The sequence below is a fragment of the Diorhabda carinulata genome, chromosome 3 (genome assembly GCF_026250575.1).
Source record: "Diorhabda carinulata isolate Delta chromosome 3, icDioCari1.1, whole genome shotgun sequence".
NCBI lineage: Eukaryota > Metazoa > Arthropoda > Insecta > Coleoptera > Chrysomelidae > Diorhabda > Diorhabda carinulata.
The window spans coordinates 292,214-307,715 of NC_079462.1; the positions used below are offsets into that span (position 1 = coordinate 292,214).

Sequence of the window (15,502 nt, forward strand, 5' to 3'; positions counted from 1 at the left end):
CGAGTTTTTTTTAGACTCACCATTATTAGTATGCGAGGTTTTCTATAAAAAGAAGAAAAATAAATTTAATTGAATATTTAATCGTGTGTAAATGACTTGAACGACCTCTAATTAAATTTTATATGTTGGTGCAAACGGCTTGAAGGTAAAATTCCACTCTTCGAATCCCCTCTACAACGAATGATTCTCATAATCCAATCTGTTGATTCACTTATATCTGTCAACGTCAACATTCTATCTCTGTCTAGAGAGTTCTTACTGGCCGAGAGCTATCTCTACCTGATACCGGAACAACTAATATTCAGGTAGGAAAAACATGAACAGCAGAAAGCGTTCGTTCTATCGTTGTTTTCTATCGAGCATTGGAAGAGGATAGCGCTATCATCGATTGACACACTTAACGGACAACGCCGATTAAAAGACCTCGCCAAATCTTTCAAGTACATAGTGTGGCACGCTTTCGATTTTGTCGTTTTTTTTTTGTAAATCAACAGTTAAAAAACAGCAAAGATGACTGACAAAGTAGAAAAGTCCAGGTAAGTGATTGTATATAATAATTTTTGCAATTCTTGATATTAAAATATGAGTTTACGAAAAAAATGTAGTATCCAGGGCGGCAGCGGTTAGCGGTTTTTAAAATGGCGGGAGAGAAATAACACGAGTAATATAACTTGCTAAAATACGTTTAGTTTATAGGGTATAAGGGAAAAGTATTCATCATTAAATACATTTGTAGTTGAAAGTTATGAAATTGCAGGTTATTGTATGTAAACTTTTTTTATAGTTACATATTTGAAAGCACGCCGATATACAATTTACAAAACTTTTAAAGTATGGTTTATTTTATACATTTCTTTCCGTTTTTTAGTTATAGTTATATTCGACAACTCTTTAAAAATCATATTTTAATAATTGGGAAACACATTTTCTCTTTTTTTTCCTTAGAAAGCCGGTATTCAAACAACCAAGTATAACCGATTACGTCACTTTCTGTATTTATAATTATTGCAATAACCAATAGGAATATAGTTGTTAATTACAGTTTTAAACTCGAGGTTTCTTACTTTCGATCGTTCGTATTTATTAAATGTAAACTAAATTTTTGTAAGTTTTGGCGGTTACAAGATATTACCAGTGGCGTGCCATATTTTAGTTTCATCATTATCTTTAAATAAAGTCGAGAGTTTTTATTTAATATGGAAATTTTTCAGTCTATATTCAGTTATTATTTTCTTCAGTAGTTTATTTTCACGAGTGAAATAGTTCGAGGCATTTTGCCAAAAAAATAAAAACTAATTTAATGTATTTGGCAGATTTTAATCGCGATAGAAACTAAAGTAACTGATTCAAAATTTTCCATTGGATAAAATTTATGAAAAGTTTTTCTAAATGATCTATAAAAACATTCGGCTGTCGCACTGATGTTAACCTTGTTCATAGTATAGAAACCAATGGCATGACAATAACCGGATATAAGGGGTCGTTATGTTGTTACGCATCGAATCATTTTCTAGTTTCTTGTAGTGTCTTTGAACTTTATGCAATTGTTGTCGAAATCGTATAAATTATTATTTTATTTAACCAAATTTTCATTTCGATTATTACTTCACATTCACGTGAATATATAACGTGAATTCAGTTTCATATTTAGGTGTTCTTTTGTTTCTTTATAAACGGATCTTGAATAAATATACAGGATGAATAATAAATTTCCTGTTGTTCAATAATTAAAATGTTTCGGATGTATATTCATTCTAATATATAGCTAAAATCGACACAGGAAATGATAAGATATTTTATATTTCCACGAACTGATATAAAAATTTATTACCCGCACGATTTGTCGATTTTATAACGGCTTTTTTTACTAATAATTTCGAAATTTCTCCAAATAAGATTGTGTTAACAATTTTTTGATGGTTTGCATTTCCATTTAACGACAATATATTCAAAATTTAACTTTTTAAACCTTCTTAGTCGAATACTGACACAACTTGACAGCAATAAAGATTTTTTACCATGAACAATGCGTTAGGGAGTGTCCATAAACCACGTGGTCATATTATACTCCATTTAGAGCTCCTCCCACGTAACCTTTTCCGTAACCCCTCCCCCCTGTCTGTTGCTATGTAGTCTCAAATTAATTTATTAACAGTGAATTATTTTCTCACAATGTATTCATGATTCTTCTTGAAAAATAAGCATTTGTAGTCCAAATAAAATCATTTTCTTTAACAAAATTTCATCTGTTAATACCTCCTCCCCTGCGTCACGTGGCTCAGCGTAGTATTTGAACTAACCCGCTCCCTCTTTTCCGAACTACGTGGTTTATGGACGTTCCCAATCACAAAGCCCTTCCGATAGGCCCGTTTGGTCCCATATTATATATTGGGGTCTATCCTGTCCTCATTTCTGGGGATTCCAGTGTTTAACCCCACTCCTTTTAAAAAATCTAGAATGTGGGATGGTTTTAAGTGTTTGACTTGAATGTTTGTTCAGTTTTTGAATAATAACTTAATAAGTTTATTGATTTTGGAAAATTGTATGATTAAATTATTGTGAATTTTATCTAAAAATTATATAGAAAATTGAATCGTGTTGTTTGTAGAGAAAATTTGGCAACAACGCTTTAGACATTGAAGCTATTTTTATAATCTCGATTCTATAAAATTATAACCTGATTTTACGGATGAAAATATATTTTCTCATTAACATTATTTAGCGTTATTTGAGTTGAAGGAAAAATTGTTTTTTGTCGTGTACGTGTTTATTTAAAAAATTATCGTATTTATGACACAGAAAATAAGAATTATGATACGTCGGCATATAAATAATAAATATACCCAGTGGAAATATTTTTTCTTGTATGTAATAAAATTACGTTGTAACAATTTTATGATGATCTGTCTAAAAATATATATCGAGTTTCCCACGATTCGTGATAATTTATTTTTATAAAAATATGGGCGTAACAAAAATTTTTGCAAGTAATATTTTTTTAAGCGTTGAAATCACCGAGGAAGTTGAGAAAACAAAGGAGGAAAAGGTCGTGGAAAAACCGGAAACGGTTGAAAATGGCGACGTGAAAGAAAACGAAGACGAAAAGGAAAACGGCGACGAAAAATCGGCGGAAAAGAACGGACGCGAAGAATCTGAAGGTAAGTAAAATGACAGTTGAAGGTGATAGGATAAGGACGATTCGGTTTTTGTTTATAGAAAAACCTGCTGTGAAAAGGAAATCGACGGCAGCTAATGACGCCACCGACGGGGAAGGTAAAGAAGAAACTGCTACCCCGGAAAAGAAAGCCAAGTTGGACGAAAAAGAACCAACGGAATCGGCAAAAACAGACGCAGAAGTAGAAGCTTAAGTTTCAATTCTATTTAAAAAAAATCTGTGTTCAAAACAATTTCTAACGTTTTTTTTATAAATATATATATATATAAATGTATGTAATTGAATAATGTGTGACGTTAGGGTCTAGTTGTGTGGATATATTATGAAAAACCGTCCCTGGCGTTCGACATGAATTTTATTTACATATAACGAGTAATTTTAGAAAAATTGCATTTAATTTTTTAGTTGATGTTGCACAATTTAGAAAGGAAAAATTTCTTGTCTGTTGGTCATTCTACAAAGTCTCGATGATAAATGAAAAAAATTTTGCCGAACATATCAAGCGGTGGGAGGTATTGCAGATGACGTGGTTCGAATATAAATTACGTCACTTCCACTTCGATTTCTCTCCATACAATAATAATTAAAACTAACACTGCCCTTTTTATTATTTTCTACTAAATCTCGAATTATTAATAATAAATTTTTTTTCTTATTCTAAGAATATATATTTATACACTGATAAAACTTATTTGTTGTTAACAAAAAGATCTATAACAATAAAAAAATAGTACAAAGCTTCCGTGTTGTATAAAAAAAAAATAGTTTTTTATCGCTTTTATAAAAATGTTACAAATATCTATATATGTATGTGTGTGTGTAAACAAGAATTTAAGAAAAAAGTTAGTACGTAAGAAAATTTTTTCATTTATTATTCGAGAGTTCCAACGAAAATTTATATTTTCGACAAATTGCACTCAATATTTCGTAATTAATCTTTGATTACTGTTTTTGGTCAGTTTTTCTCTAGGTAGGAGACCAATTGCACTCGATAATTCAAAATTAATATTCAGTAACATTTTTGGTAGTTTTTTTCTTTGTTTGGGAGTCAATTTCCGCTTGAGTGTGATACGGAAAGTCTATTTCCATCAGCTGTAGTGATTTTTCCATTATAACCACTATAAAAAGTGGAAAATGTAAAATTTATTTGAGAAAAGCGACATTTTCGACAAATTGCACTCAATATTTCGAAATTAATCTTTGATTACTGTTTTTGGTCATTTTTTCTCTAGGTAGGAGACCAATTGCACTCGATAATTCAAAATTAATATTCAGTAACACTTTTTGGTAGTTTTTTTTCTTGTATGGGAGTCAATTTCCACTTGAGTGTGGTATGGAAAGTCTATTTCCATCAGCTGTAGTGATTTTTCTATTATAACCACTACAAAAACTGGATAATGTAAAATTTACTTGACAAAAACGATATTTTCGACAAATTGCACTCAATATTTCGAAAATAATCTTTGATTACTATTTTTGGTCAGTTTTTCCCTAGGTAGGAGACAAATTGCACTCAATAATTCAAAATTAATATTCAGTAACACTTTTTGGTAGTTTTTTTTCTTGTATGGGAGTCAATTTCCACTTGAGTGTGGTATGGAAAGTCTATTTCCATCAGCTGTAGTGATTTTTCCATTATAACCACTACAAAAACTGGATAATGTAAAATTTACTTGACAAAAACGATATTTTCGACAAATTGCACTCAATGTTTCGTAATTAATCTTTGATTACTGTTTTTGGTCAGTTTTTCTCTAGGTAGGAGACAAATTGCACTCAATAATTCAAAATTAATATTCAGTAACACTTTTTGGTAGTTTTTTTTCTTGTATGGGAGTCAATTTCCACTTGAGTGTGGTATGGAAAGTCTATTTCCATCAGCTGTAGTGATTTTTCTATTATAACCACTACAAAAACTGGATAATGTAAAATTTACTTGACAAAAACGATATTTTCGACAAATTGCACTCAATGTTTCGTAATTAATCTTTGATTACTGTTTTTGGTCAGTTTTTCTCTAGGTAGGAGACAAATTGCACTCAATAATTCAAAATTAATATTCCGTGACACTTTTTGGTAGTTTTTTTCTTAGTTTGGGAAGCAATTTCCACTTGAGTGATATGGAAAGTCTATTTCCATCAGCTCTAGTGATTTTTCCATTATAACCACTACAAAAACTGAGAAATGTGAAATTTTATTTAAAAAAAAAACGTTAGTCCGCACAATCTGCACTCAATTATTCGAAAATAATCCTATATAACACATTATTGTAGTATTTCGAAAGTTCTGTTGCTTTTTAGGCCAATGTCTGAAATTTTTCCTTTGTCCATATCTATTTTTCAATTTTTAATTACCATAAAAAACTGGAAAATCCTTTAATTGATTGAAAATAGGTAATTTTTTACAAATTGCACTCAGTAAGTTGAAATAATCGAACCGTATTTCGAATTACCCACTTATTTAAATTTTTTTCTGCATTTAAATGCTGGAGAATTTAATTTATAACCAAAAAAAAACGATATTTTTCACAAATTGCACTCAATACGTTAAAAATAATCTTGTTTTAAAGTTTTGATTCCTAATTTCTGAATTCTAGTATATACCATCCTAATAAATGTCACCAATATTTTGAAAATTTAATAAAAATCAAATTTTTTGTGAAATTGACAGAAGAAACCATATTTTTCTTCAATATAGATTCGTCGGGACTCTTCCCACATTGATTCGACTTTGTAGAATGACTTGAAAATTTCCTAGGTGTTAATGTGGGGTGCCAAGGTATTTCGTGGTACGTTTTATGTACTTAAGTTTTCTATTTGTAGTATTTGACAATTTAATTTTATTTCTCGATAATAAATCCACGTGTTGTGAATCACTGTAATATAAATAAATTACCATGGTGTTCTTTAGAATGTTACAGTAAACTGTTGTTTCATTTTTTTTTTCAAAAATTATAATCCCGACAGTCCTTAGTATAATTTATCCTTTATCCCTAAAATTTCATTTGAAATTAACAGATTTTTGAAAAATCTTCAGGTACAGTTTTTCACATATAATAAAAAATGGTGTTCAAACACTTTTTGGAAAATCTGGAGTGGGAAAAGTCTAGTTACATAAACAAAACACTAGTTTTAAACAAATAAAAAGCAGAAAATTTATTTTTTGGATATTCAAGCACTAGTTTAGTTTACAAAATCGTGGAATGTTTGGGAAATTTATAGGTAAAGATATTCAAACACTGGTTTTATTTACAAAATGGTAAGAAATTGAATTTTTTTGGAAATAGAGATGAAAATAATCAAATTCTGATTTTCTTTAGAATCTCTTATGGAATTAACAATTTTTGGAAAATCTAGAGGTGGGAAAAGTCTAGTTGCATAAACAAAACACTAGTTTTCCATAAAAAAATTAGTTTTATTCGTAAATCGATATAAAGGGGGAATTTTTGAATAAAACAAAAATATCTAAAGCAAGCCAATATTTATTGAGCGCAAATTCAAGCACACTAAATATCATATTTCAAATTTTAGCTTCGGAATTCAATCCAATTGCATTTGATCCTCGTCATCCTTTTTCTTCTTATCTCCCTCAGATTTTTCTTTATCTTTGTCGTCGGAAGTCGCCGCCTCTCCCGACGATCCACCCTTCTCCAAAGCTTTCACAAACTCCGCCATACTGCCCTGAGCGGCTGCAACCACCGCTTCCGGATTAACCGCCAAACCAGACACTATCGGTCCCAGTTGACCCGATTCCAAAGCGCTAGAAAATTGAGAAACTGCCTAAAACGAAAAAAAAAATAAATAGAAAAATCGTTTTCTTTTTTAATTAAATAGATAACTGACCTGTTGGAATTGCGGAGAAGCTAGTGTGGATCTTAAAGCTTCTTGGGCGTTTTCGTCTACTGCAGGCAAATGGCTTTGAAGCTGTTGAATGGTTTCCGGATTATTCAATACTCCCACTAGAGTTTCGCTAGTCAAAGCAGTAGACAGATCAACTGAAAACATAAAAATTAATCAATCATACGTGTGAACGACACCTAAATAATACCTGCTGGTTGTGTTGCGGCGGATGCACCGTTACCACCAGTAGGCGGAGTGATAATCGACAGAAAATTCTGTAAATCTGCCAATTCCAAAGTTGAAAAAGATGCAGAATCACCGTCCCGCGCTTTCTCGTTACCTGTTTTTCCTTTCGGAGCATCCGGAGTTGCTGTAGACGTAGGATTTTGAGGCGTTGTTGTACCTGGTGCGGTAGTCGTGTTACTTTGTGAATTGGTAGCTGTCGTTGTCGTCGGAGTTGTCGGTACAGTGGTTCTGTGCGTTATAGCTGGAGTTGTACAAGTACGCGCGCTACCACTATTAGGCCCCCTTATAAAAAATCAATAAATCATAATTAATCTATTTTTAATTTGATAAAAATACCTTATATTTCCAAGAAGACTCGATAAACCTCCCATCTGACCTACTCCGCTACCAAATAACTGCATCAATTGAGATTGAGACATGTTATTCAGTAAAGACTGTATATCCTGATCGGGGTTTGATGTATTTCGAACAGCGCTAGACGGATTATTAAGCAATTCGTTAATTCTCTTACAATTATCTTCGTCTTTATCAGTTTTGGGTTCCTGAATTGATCATCGTATCAAAAAATTGTATAAACGATCATTAAAACTAAATACCTGTATCCAAAAGAAAAATTTCTTATTGGAAGACTTGAATTTCAACAAATAAGCCCGACCTGTAGTACATTGAGGAACTTTAACGTATTCGCAGTCGTCTGGGAAAATAATTAGATCATCCTCGACTATACCGGATGTCCTATCTTGCCAACAAAAGTGCATAAGGGAATCGTCGCTCTGGTACACGTATAATAAGCCTTTACGTTTATCTGGGTATACCATGCGACCTATTGAAAAAAATTTCCGTTAGGGATTATTTGTTAAACTAAATTATCGAGTTAACGAACCTTTTAAATTCATTTTACCGGCCCTAACTTCGATTAAATGTTTATTTCCACCCGTGGAACCGGGACCAGCAGCCGCGCTTCCAAATAAGGCACCTCCAGCTGGCATGATTTCTAGTTTATTTCTACAGTAAAACACAAAATATTTTGTTTCTCGAATTCGATTACAACTAATTTAGTTTGATATAATAAATACGTACAAAGTTAATATGACGTCCGTAAGTTTAATAGTCACTACCAAAAAAAATGCTTATCATGTAGATTAAAAACAGATTTTGTATTAAAATAATTATATTGTTAATTTTGTTCTATACAGTTATAATCAAGTAATGAATTAATATTAAATTAGATATTTACTTACTTAGTTAAAGAAATTACGTTTAGCACTAATCTCTAAGCTTACACCAAAGTATGTATATAAAACTCAATTAATGAAAGCTAATTGATTACTTTTGACATGAAACACGAAAAATTTTTTGACACATTGCTCTGTGAAATGACATGTGACGTTGACGTTAGCAAGTGTAGCCAACCGTTGTCAATAATAATTTCACTAAAATAAGTGAATGTGTTCGCATTTTTAAGTGTTTTTCTGGTTTTTTTGTACAATCAAGCTATTATTACGCCGAAAATTATGTGTTAAAAAAATCTTAACGAAACATGGAATGTAAAGTTAACGATTTTTTAAACGAAATCAATGAAATAGCTCCTCCGCCATCAAATGCAGATCAGGACGAAGGTATTAACCGCAACAAATTTTTGTATAATCAATTATTTTTCCTTTACATGGATATGAATATAAAATTATATTATTTATATAAAAACTGGATCAAAATTATTTAATTTTGTCATTAATCTACAATTAAATAATGATTTTTTGAAGGTCTAGTTAGGATTTACTAATTTTTTTTAATAGAACTGAGTTTTTCGAAAAATATGTGATTACGTACTTATAAGAAATGACTGTATATAAGAGTGGTAAAGAACTTGAGTAAATATTTATTAGTATGGCATAATAACTTGGAATAAATGATACGGTGTCTGTTTGAAATAACATTAACTTCTAGCGTGGTTAGAAATTGGAAATTTTCGTAACTTCTATAATTTTGATTTCAAATTTGGAGTATTTCTATCAGTGATAATTAGGATTTTTGAAAAAATCCGTATGTAAATTTCTTTAATTACTTTTCCTATTGTCATGTAAATAAAAACAATTTTTCTGTCGCTTTTTTTGTTCTCAATTGCGTAAATGTAGAGTACTCCCTATAGCAGGAACCAAGTTAAGATATTTTGGAAAATGTAGCTGAAGAACAGGTTTGAGAAACCAATAAATCGAGCCAAAATCAAAATGTAGCAGATTTGTATGTACTGACGTTGATGGTGTTAAAACGAAGAAAATATGTTGAAGAACATCTCAATGGCCTCAATGGTGGATTAAATTTGTTAATGGTAATTTCATAGGGTTCAACCCAATATTATTAACAGTAATAAAACATTGAAAATATAATTAATTAAAATGACTATTAGTTGTTATTTTTTTGGCAAATAAAGTCATTTTTTTATATCATATGATCATCATTTTGGCCAAAAGGGTAAGTATGATATGATTTTTATATATATATATATATATATATTAAATTATTTAAAATTTGTTTTTATTATTTTTATATTTTAGCTCAATTATGTAATTTATCGATATAAAATAGATTTTTTTGTTCAAAATTTATTTATGTAAAATATATTATTTGCAACGTGTTATTATGACCAAAATGATTGGTCGTATAATATCAATGTTTTTATAACTCTTTTTATATTTTCTCTTTAGGAATTAATAATTTATCATGTTCCTTTGTTTGTTTTTTAGTATGGAAGCAATGTTTCGACGAACTGACCGGTTATCCGTATTACTGGAACAAAAATACTGATGAAGTCACTTGGAATCAGCCGAAAAGTTTTGAAAAAAACTATAAACCTCCATCTAAAATCACACCTGATAAGAACCGTGTATTGAATAAAGAAATTAAACCCCCTAGTTCCAACAGTGTTCCAAAAGATTTGATAAAAATATATTCAGTTGGAGAAACTATGAAACAGATGCCAAAAAAACCCGTGTCAAAATTAGACAAAAAGCAAACGAAGAGGAAATATCCAAAGGGAGACGATTCGGATGACGAGTAAGTTAAATTTTGAATTAACGGCATTAGTATTAAGTGAAAATGTTTATTTTTTAGGAAAATTGTGTTGATATCATCATATGGTACAGATTCTGAATCAGAAGATGATACAAAAAAAGCTAAAAAAGTAAGTTTTTTATTATAACCGGTTTATCAATTTTGCATTTAATGTGGTGTTAATGATGACAGGAACTTATGATTTTGCCTTTTTTAGGCATTAAATGATTGTAAGTTTTCAATCTGAGATACTCATTTTAATCCGATGATGAACTGCTGTTAGAGATCTCCGATGTATTTATCATTGTAGAGATTCCACAGTTGCTGAGGATTTTTTGACATTCACATCCATTATTTGAGCACAAATTCTAAAATTTCTGTTCAATTTTTAGGTTAATGTACAATTTTTTTCAAATTTTGGCTTTTTAGGAACTTTTTTTGAAAAGTATTTGATGCAGCAAAATTTTTTTTCAAAAGTTCAACGTCTGCTAGATATTTCTGATCTTAGATGTATGATTTATTGAGTTTTTAATGTATTATTGAATTAATATTAAAAAAAATCTTGTATTTCTAGATATTTTTTCAAATCTTCTGCTATATTTTTTGAAATTCTTATTACATAGACACGTTTTTTAAATTGCATCGCCTTTGAGGTACTTTTTACAGATCATAGTCACTTAATAAACACTTTCTGATATCGTCCTTGAATACTGGACACTTTGTTTTTGGAAATTTGTTATTTTCCAGATGGTTTTTCAATTTTTTTCTCCTTTGAGACAGATACTTGCCTTGTACACACTTTCTAATATTTTCCTGGAATTCTGGACAGTTTTTTTGTAAAATTATTCATTTCCAGATGTTTTCTTGATTTATTTTTCTTTTGAGGCACTTTTTTCAAAAGATATTCGCCTCATAAAAACTTTCTAAAATTCTTTTGGGATCCCTGACATTTTTTTTTAAATTCTCCTCTTTTACTCACTTTTTTGAATGGACTCTCTAAGGGCTCTTTTCAAAGGATATTTGCCTCATAGGAACTTTCTAGTAGTATCCTTGGATCATCGGAACTTTTTTTGAAAAATTCTCACTTTTTCAGATAATTTTTCAAGTTTTTTCTCTTTTTAGATTCATTTTTCAAAATATACTTGCTTAGTACACACTTTCTAATATCGTCCTGGTATCCTGGACACTTTTTTTGAAAAATTCTGGTTTTCCAGATACTTTTTTGAATTCTTTCTTTTTTGAAGCACTTTTTTTTTAAATATACTTATATATTAAACACTTTCTAATAATTTCTAGGGTCCCTGGACACTTCTTTTGAAAAATTATCGATTGTTGGATGTTTTTTTGAATCCTTTCTCTTTTGAGGCATTTTTTTCAAAGGATCTTTGCCTTATAGCTACTTCTAATATTGACATCGAATCCTACATTCTTTTTTTGAAAAAAATTTTGAGTTCCTTTCTTTCAAAACATTTTTTATTTTTATTACAATATTGTATTATCTCCGAATTTATATTTTCAGGAGCGTTTTTTTGAAAAAAAGTTAATTTTCATTTTAGGATAAAACGTCTGTCGATTCAGACAAATACAATTCCGAAGAAGACGACGATTTTGATATTTTAGCTAAAATTCAAAAGAGAGCTCAAGAATTGAAAGAACTAGGAGGCGATATTCCCGTCGAAATAAAAGAAGTAGTGGAAACGTCGAAAAGAGAACTCCTAGAAGGACCTAAAAACGGTCCTTCATTAGTAGCCAGTTATTGTAGCGACAGCGAAGAAGAAAACGACGAAATCAAAAAGATATTCCCGAATAATCCTGAACCAGTACAAGTTTCCCACAGTACTCTATTCCCAAGTAAATATTTAAACAATCAACTTTTATCTTATAATTTGTTTTTAATTATTTCAGTTACCAAACCGATAAATGTTAAGGATTTCGTCCAACCACATCCTGATTTAAATACCGATCGTACACCTGATGTTGATAAAACCGAAATTTTCGATGCGAAATTATTCAAAAGGAAAAAGAAAATAGCCGTCCCGTTCGTTGGTCCTGTAAAAAAGGATAATCAGGACGGTGAATCCAGGAAAGGATTGGGTTACGATAAGGAAAATAAATCTACGGAAAAAAATAGTAACGGGATGTATCTGGGATTTAGGAAAGGTAAATTTGATGATTTTACTAATATTGAATGACTCATTCAATAATATTTTATACGGGGTATTTGAAAATAATTATTCGATTATACATTAAAATTATTGGTTTTCATAATTGAAAAAGGCTTAGAACATTGTAGTTATAGTTTTTGAAAATTTTCGATAATATTTGTTGAAGTTAATACAGGGTGAATTAAAAAAAACAATTTGTTTTGGGTTTCGTTACAAGTTAAAATTAGTTTTCGGTTTTCCTGCCACTTTTTGAAATCTTTGTTGTCGCCAAGACATATTTTTTTAAAATATATGTTCTATTGGTTCTTTCTAATAATGTTATTTGGATCTAGAAGTTTTTTTTTCCAAAAAAATCGTCATTTACACATTTTTTTGTAAATATTGGGTTTTTAGACACTTTTTTATATTTTTAGGACATTTTCTATTGAAGAATTTTGTTTTCAGCATAATTTCTTAATAATAAAACATTTTTCAGAAAGTTGCCGTTTTTTTTTTCAATTTTTTACTTTCGATTCACACTTTTATAAGATCATAGGCCCTTCAAATACTTCCCCGTTAAATTTTCATTCCAAGACTTTTTCAAAATTCTGTTCCAGAAACTTTGTTTTCTTCCTGATGTCCTAGGTACTTTTTAAATTTTTTTCTGATCGTTTTTTTAATAGTAGGATCCTAAATATTTTTTTTTAATTCAGTTCCAGGCACTTTTTTTCAAATTCTAGAGCCCTAGATGCTATTTAAACATTTTTATTGTTCCCAGATATATTATTTGTAAATATTCTTGTAACACCCTGTATTTTAGTTCAAATGTTACATTCACATGCTCCCTAACGCAAAATATAAAGTATTATACAAGGTGTTTGAAAAATTTGATCATAAAAAGTTGATTGATCATAAATCTAATACAGGGCGAATCAAACTAAAAGTACTTCGTTGTAATTTGGAAATGGAAAACAATTTTTTTATAAATTAATTTTAAGGGGGCGTCGAATTTGTAAAATCCGACGTCTTGAATCCTCCGGTTAATAACGTTGAAGAAAATTCTGTAAATAAATCTCAAGACGACAAAGAAACTGAGGAAATCGAAAATATGTATTCGATCCTTAAGGACAAATTGTTATTTTTAAACGAAGGTCGACCAACTTTATCCTCGGTACAATCCATGGTGATACAAGCCGAAGTAAGTTAACGAAACATATTTTTGATGAAAAATCATTAATTTTTTTTTTATATTTTCAGACATTAATGACTGCTTTAAACGATGGGGCGTTGAAAGGATCTTATATTAAAAAGTGGTTGGAAGACACATGTTCCGAAATGAAAAAATTAGAAAAAGAGGCAGCTCCGACCGGTTGGGTACTACAATGGGACAAGTAAATTCAATTTATTTCAAAATCCAAACGTCTAATAATCCCAAAAATTTCATATTTTCAGGATACATAGAAGGTATTTTTATCAAAATAAACAAAACGGTACCAGTCAATGGGAATATCCCCAACCGGATACTAATACCAACGACGTAGCCATGGATATATCGACTACGCCGCCTCCAGTATTAGATATCGAACCGGAAGAATTGTCACCGCCTTTACCGCCAGTTTTACGCAGTCCCAGTCCGCCGCCACCACCTATAATCAGTATAGACGACGCAGCGGAAATTCCTTTACCAAGTAAGTAATTTTTTTATTATTATTTTAATTTGTATTAAAAATTTTGTATTTTCCAGATTACGACGTACCTTTAGACGTCGATGCTGTTCAATTAGTTTCTCAAAAAGTCGAATTGAACGGTCAACCTCTACCTCCAGGCGTTGATCCGGCTGATGTCGCTACCGCACCTCCACAACAAACTGTACAATTACCTCAAGAAAAAGTGAGACTTTATTCGCAATCCATAAATACGTATATGGGGAACCCAATAATGCAATGGGGTAGCTGGAGCTGCCTTCTACCCTCTAGATTGTTCTGCAGAGTCTTATACTTCGATAGAACGTCGAGGATATGTAGGAAGTCTTATTTACAATCTTACATAAATTATCGAGTTCTGTTTAGTCTCAATACAACAATAATACGCCTTCCATTGTGTGGAAAGCTTCGCGGAACCTTTTTGGAGCATCTTCTCACCCCTTCAGCTTGATAACGATTCTCCAACCATCCGGAACTTTTTCTATTTCTTCGTTTTCTTTTTTTCTTTTTTCAACATCATTTCGGTTTTCGTCTTTGAACCCATTGGGTATGATTAGGTTAGGTTGGGAGAAATCCTCATGGACACCCGGTATAGTTGTCGGATTTTACTGACTAATACTCTCTCCCCCATCAGGGAGATTCTAACAAGGAGTGTCTTGTGTTCGTGCCTTCTATTTGTCCAGACTTAGACACTTGTGATATTTATTTTATGTTTTTTTTGTTGTTATGGGATAAATATTAACAAGAAGTTTGAAAAAATCATGTCTACTGGGTATGTTTTAATTGTTAATTTGAATTGTTTTATAGGACAGTTTGAATTCGGCGTTGGATTCTTTTTATTCGGATATAGCTGCTATTAGTTCGCCTTTACCTCAACCTGAAGAAGCTAATCGGGTAACTGCTACAGTTGCACCAGTTTTGTCCGAAATACCAGCGGAAAGTGTAAAGAAAAAGAAAAAAGTGAGTTTGGAATTTGTTTTTTGTGTAGATTTGAACAAAAATTTGGTATCAAAGTGAAAAATTTCCGTTTAATTTTTACAATGAAATTGAGTTTACGGGGGATATGACGATTGTAATTTGGTTGTGCTTACAGGGGTCGTACGAACTGTAATGTAATTTAAATTTTTAGGTGAAGCTGATATCGAATTTAGGTATGAAGAAAAAAGGAGTGTCGCAATTGGTGGAAAAGTGGCGGAGCGTCCAACAAGAATATAAGAATTGAATCGTCAATTCCTTTTTTTATGTATATAAATTATTTTTATTATTTAAAATAAATTTAAATAGTTTTTTTTTTCAAATATCACAACCAGTAATTACTTTTAGAAGTCCTTTTTAACGATTAAG

At 30.8% G+C, this 15,502-nt stretch overlaps 3 protein-coding genes across 10 annotated transcripts; 2 read left to right on the forward strand and 1 right to left on the reverse strand.

Moving 5' to 3' along the window:
• Positions 1-359: 359 nt before the first annotated feature.
• LOC130891880 (uncharacterized) lies at positions 360-6,099 on the forward strand. 3 transcript variants are annotated; one of them, XR_009058965.1, is made up of 4 exons: positions 360-536; positions 3,004-3,158; positions 3,217-4,145; positions 4,408-6,099. XR_009058965.1 is itself a non-coding variant. In XM_057796946.1 (3 exons), the coding sequence occupies exons 1-3, from the start codon at positions 511-513 to the stop codon at positions 3,366-3,368; spliced, it is 333 nt and encodes a 110-aa protein (XP_057652929.1). In that variant the 5' UTR covers positions 374-510; the 3' UTR covers positions 3,369-6,099. The 3 variants fall into 3 exon arrangements, 1 of the variants encoding a protein (XP_057652929.1); XR_009058966.1 differs by having other exon boundaries at positions 374-536; positions 4,671-6,099; XM_057796946.1 differs by having other exon boundaries at positions 374-536; positions 3,217-6,099.
• Positions 6,100-6,638: 539 nt separating this feature from the next.
• LOC130891879 (proteasomal ubiquitin receptor ADRM1 homolog) lies at positions 6,639-8,619 on the reverse strand. Of its 2 annotated transcripts, none has more exons than XM_057796944.1 (7): positions 8,502-8,619; positions 8,144-8,265; positions 7,857-8,083; positions 7,597-7,802; positions 7,223-7,542; positions 7,018-7,169; positions 6,639-6,954 (listed from the first exon to the last, which is right to left on the reverse strand). In XM_057796944.1, exons 2-7 carry the CDS (start codon positions 8,247-8,249, stop codon positions 6,715-6,717), a joined length of 1,251 nt encoding a protein of 416 aa, XP_057652927.1. In that variant the 5' UTR covers positions 8,250-8,265; positions 8,502-8,619; the 3' UTR covers positions 6,639-6,714. The 2 variants fall into 2 exon arrangements, with proteins under 2 accessions (XP_057652927.1, XP_057652928.1); XM_057796945.1 differs by having other exon boundaries at positions 7,355-7,542; positions 8,502-8,603.
• Positions 8,620-8,647: 28 nt separating this feature from the next.
• LOC130891882 (formin-binding protein 4-like) lies at positions 8,648-15,461 on the forward strand. Of its 5 annotated transcripts, XM_057796952.1 has the most exons (11): positions 8,663-8,879; positions 10,005-10,314; positions 10,372-10,441; positions 11,868-12,162; positions 12,217-12,471; positions 13,454-13,653; positions 13,713-13,846; positions 13,908-14,143; positions 14,200-14,345; positions 14,966-15,118; positions 15,288-15,461. In XM_057796952.1, exons 1-11 carry the CDS (start codon positions 8,801-8,803, stop codon positions 15,378-15,380), a joined length of 1,971 nt encoding a protein of 656 aa, XP_057652935.1. In that variant the 5' UTR covers positions 8,663-8,800; the 3' UTR covers positions 15,381-15,461. The 5 variants fall into 5 exon arrangements, with proteins under 5 accessions (XP_057652933.1, XP_057652935.1, XP_057652937.1 ...); XM_057796954.1 differs by lacking the exon at positions 15,288-15,461 and adding an exon at positions 9,410-9,589 and having other exon boundaries at positions 8,689-8,879; positions 14,200-15,118; XM_057796955.1 differs by lacking the exon at positions 15,288-15,461 and adding an exon at positions 9,413-9,589 and having other exon boundaries at positions 8,711-8,879; positions 14,200-15,118.
• Positions 15,462-15,502: the final 41 nt, after the last annotated feature.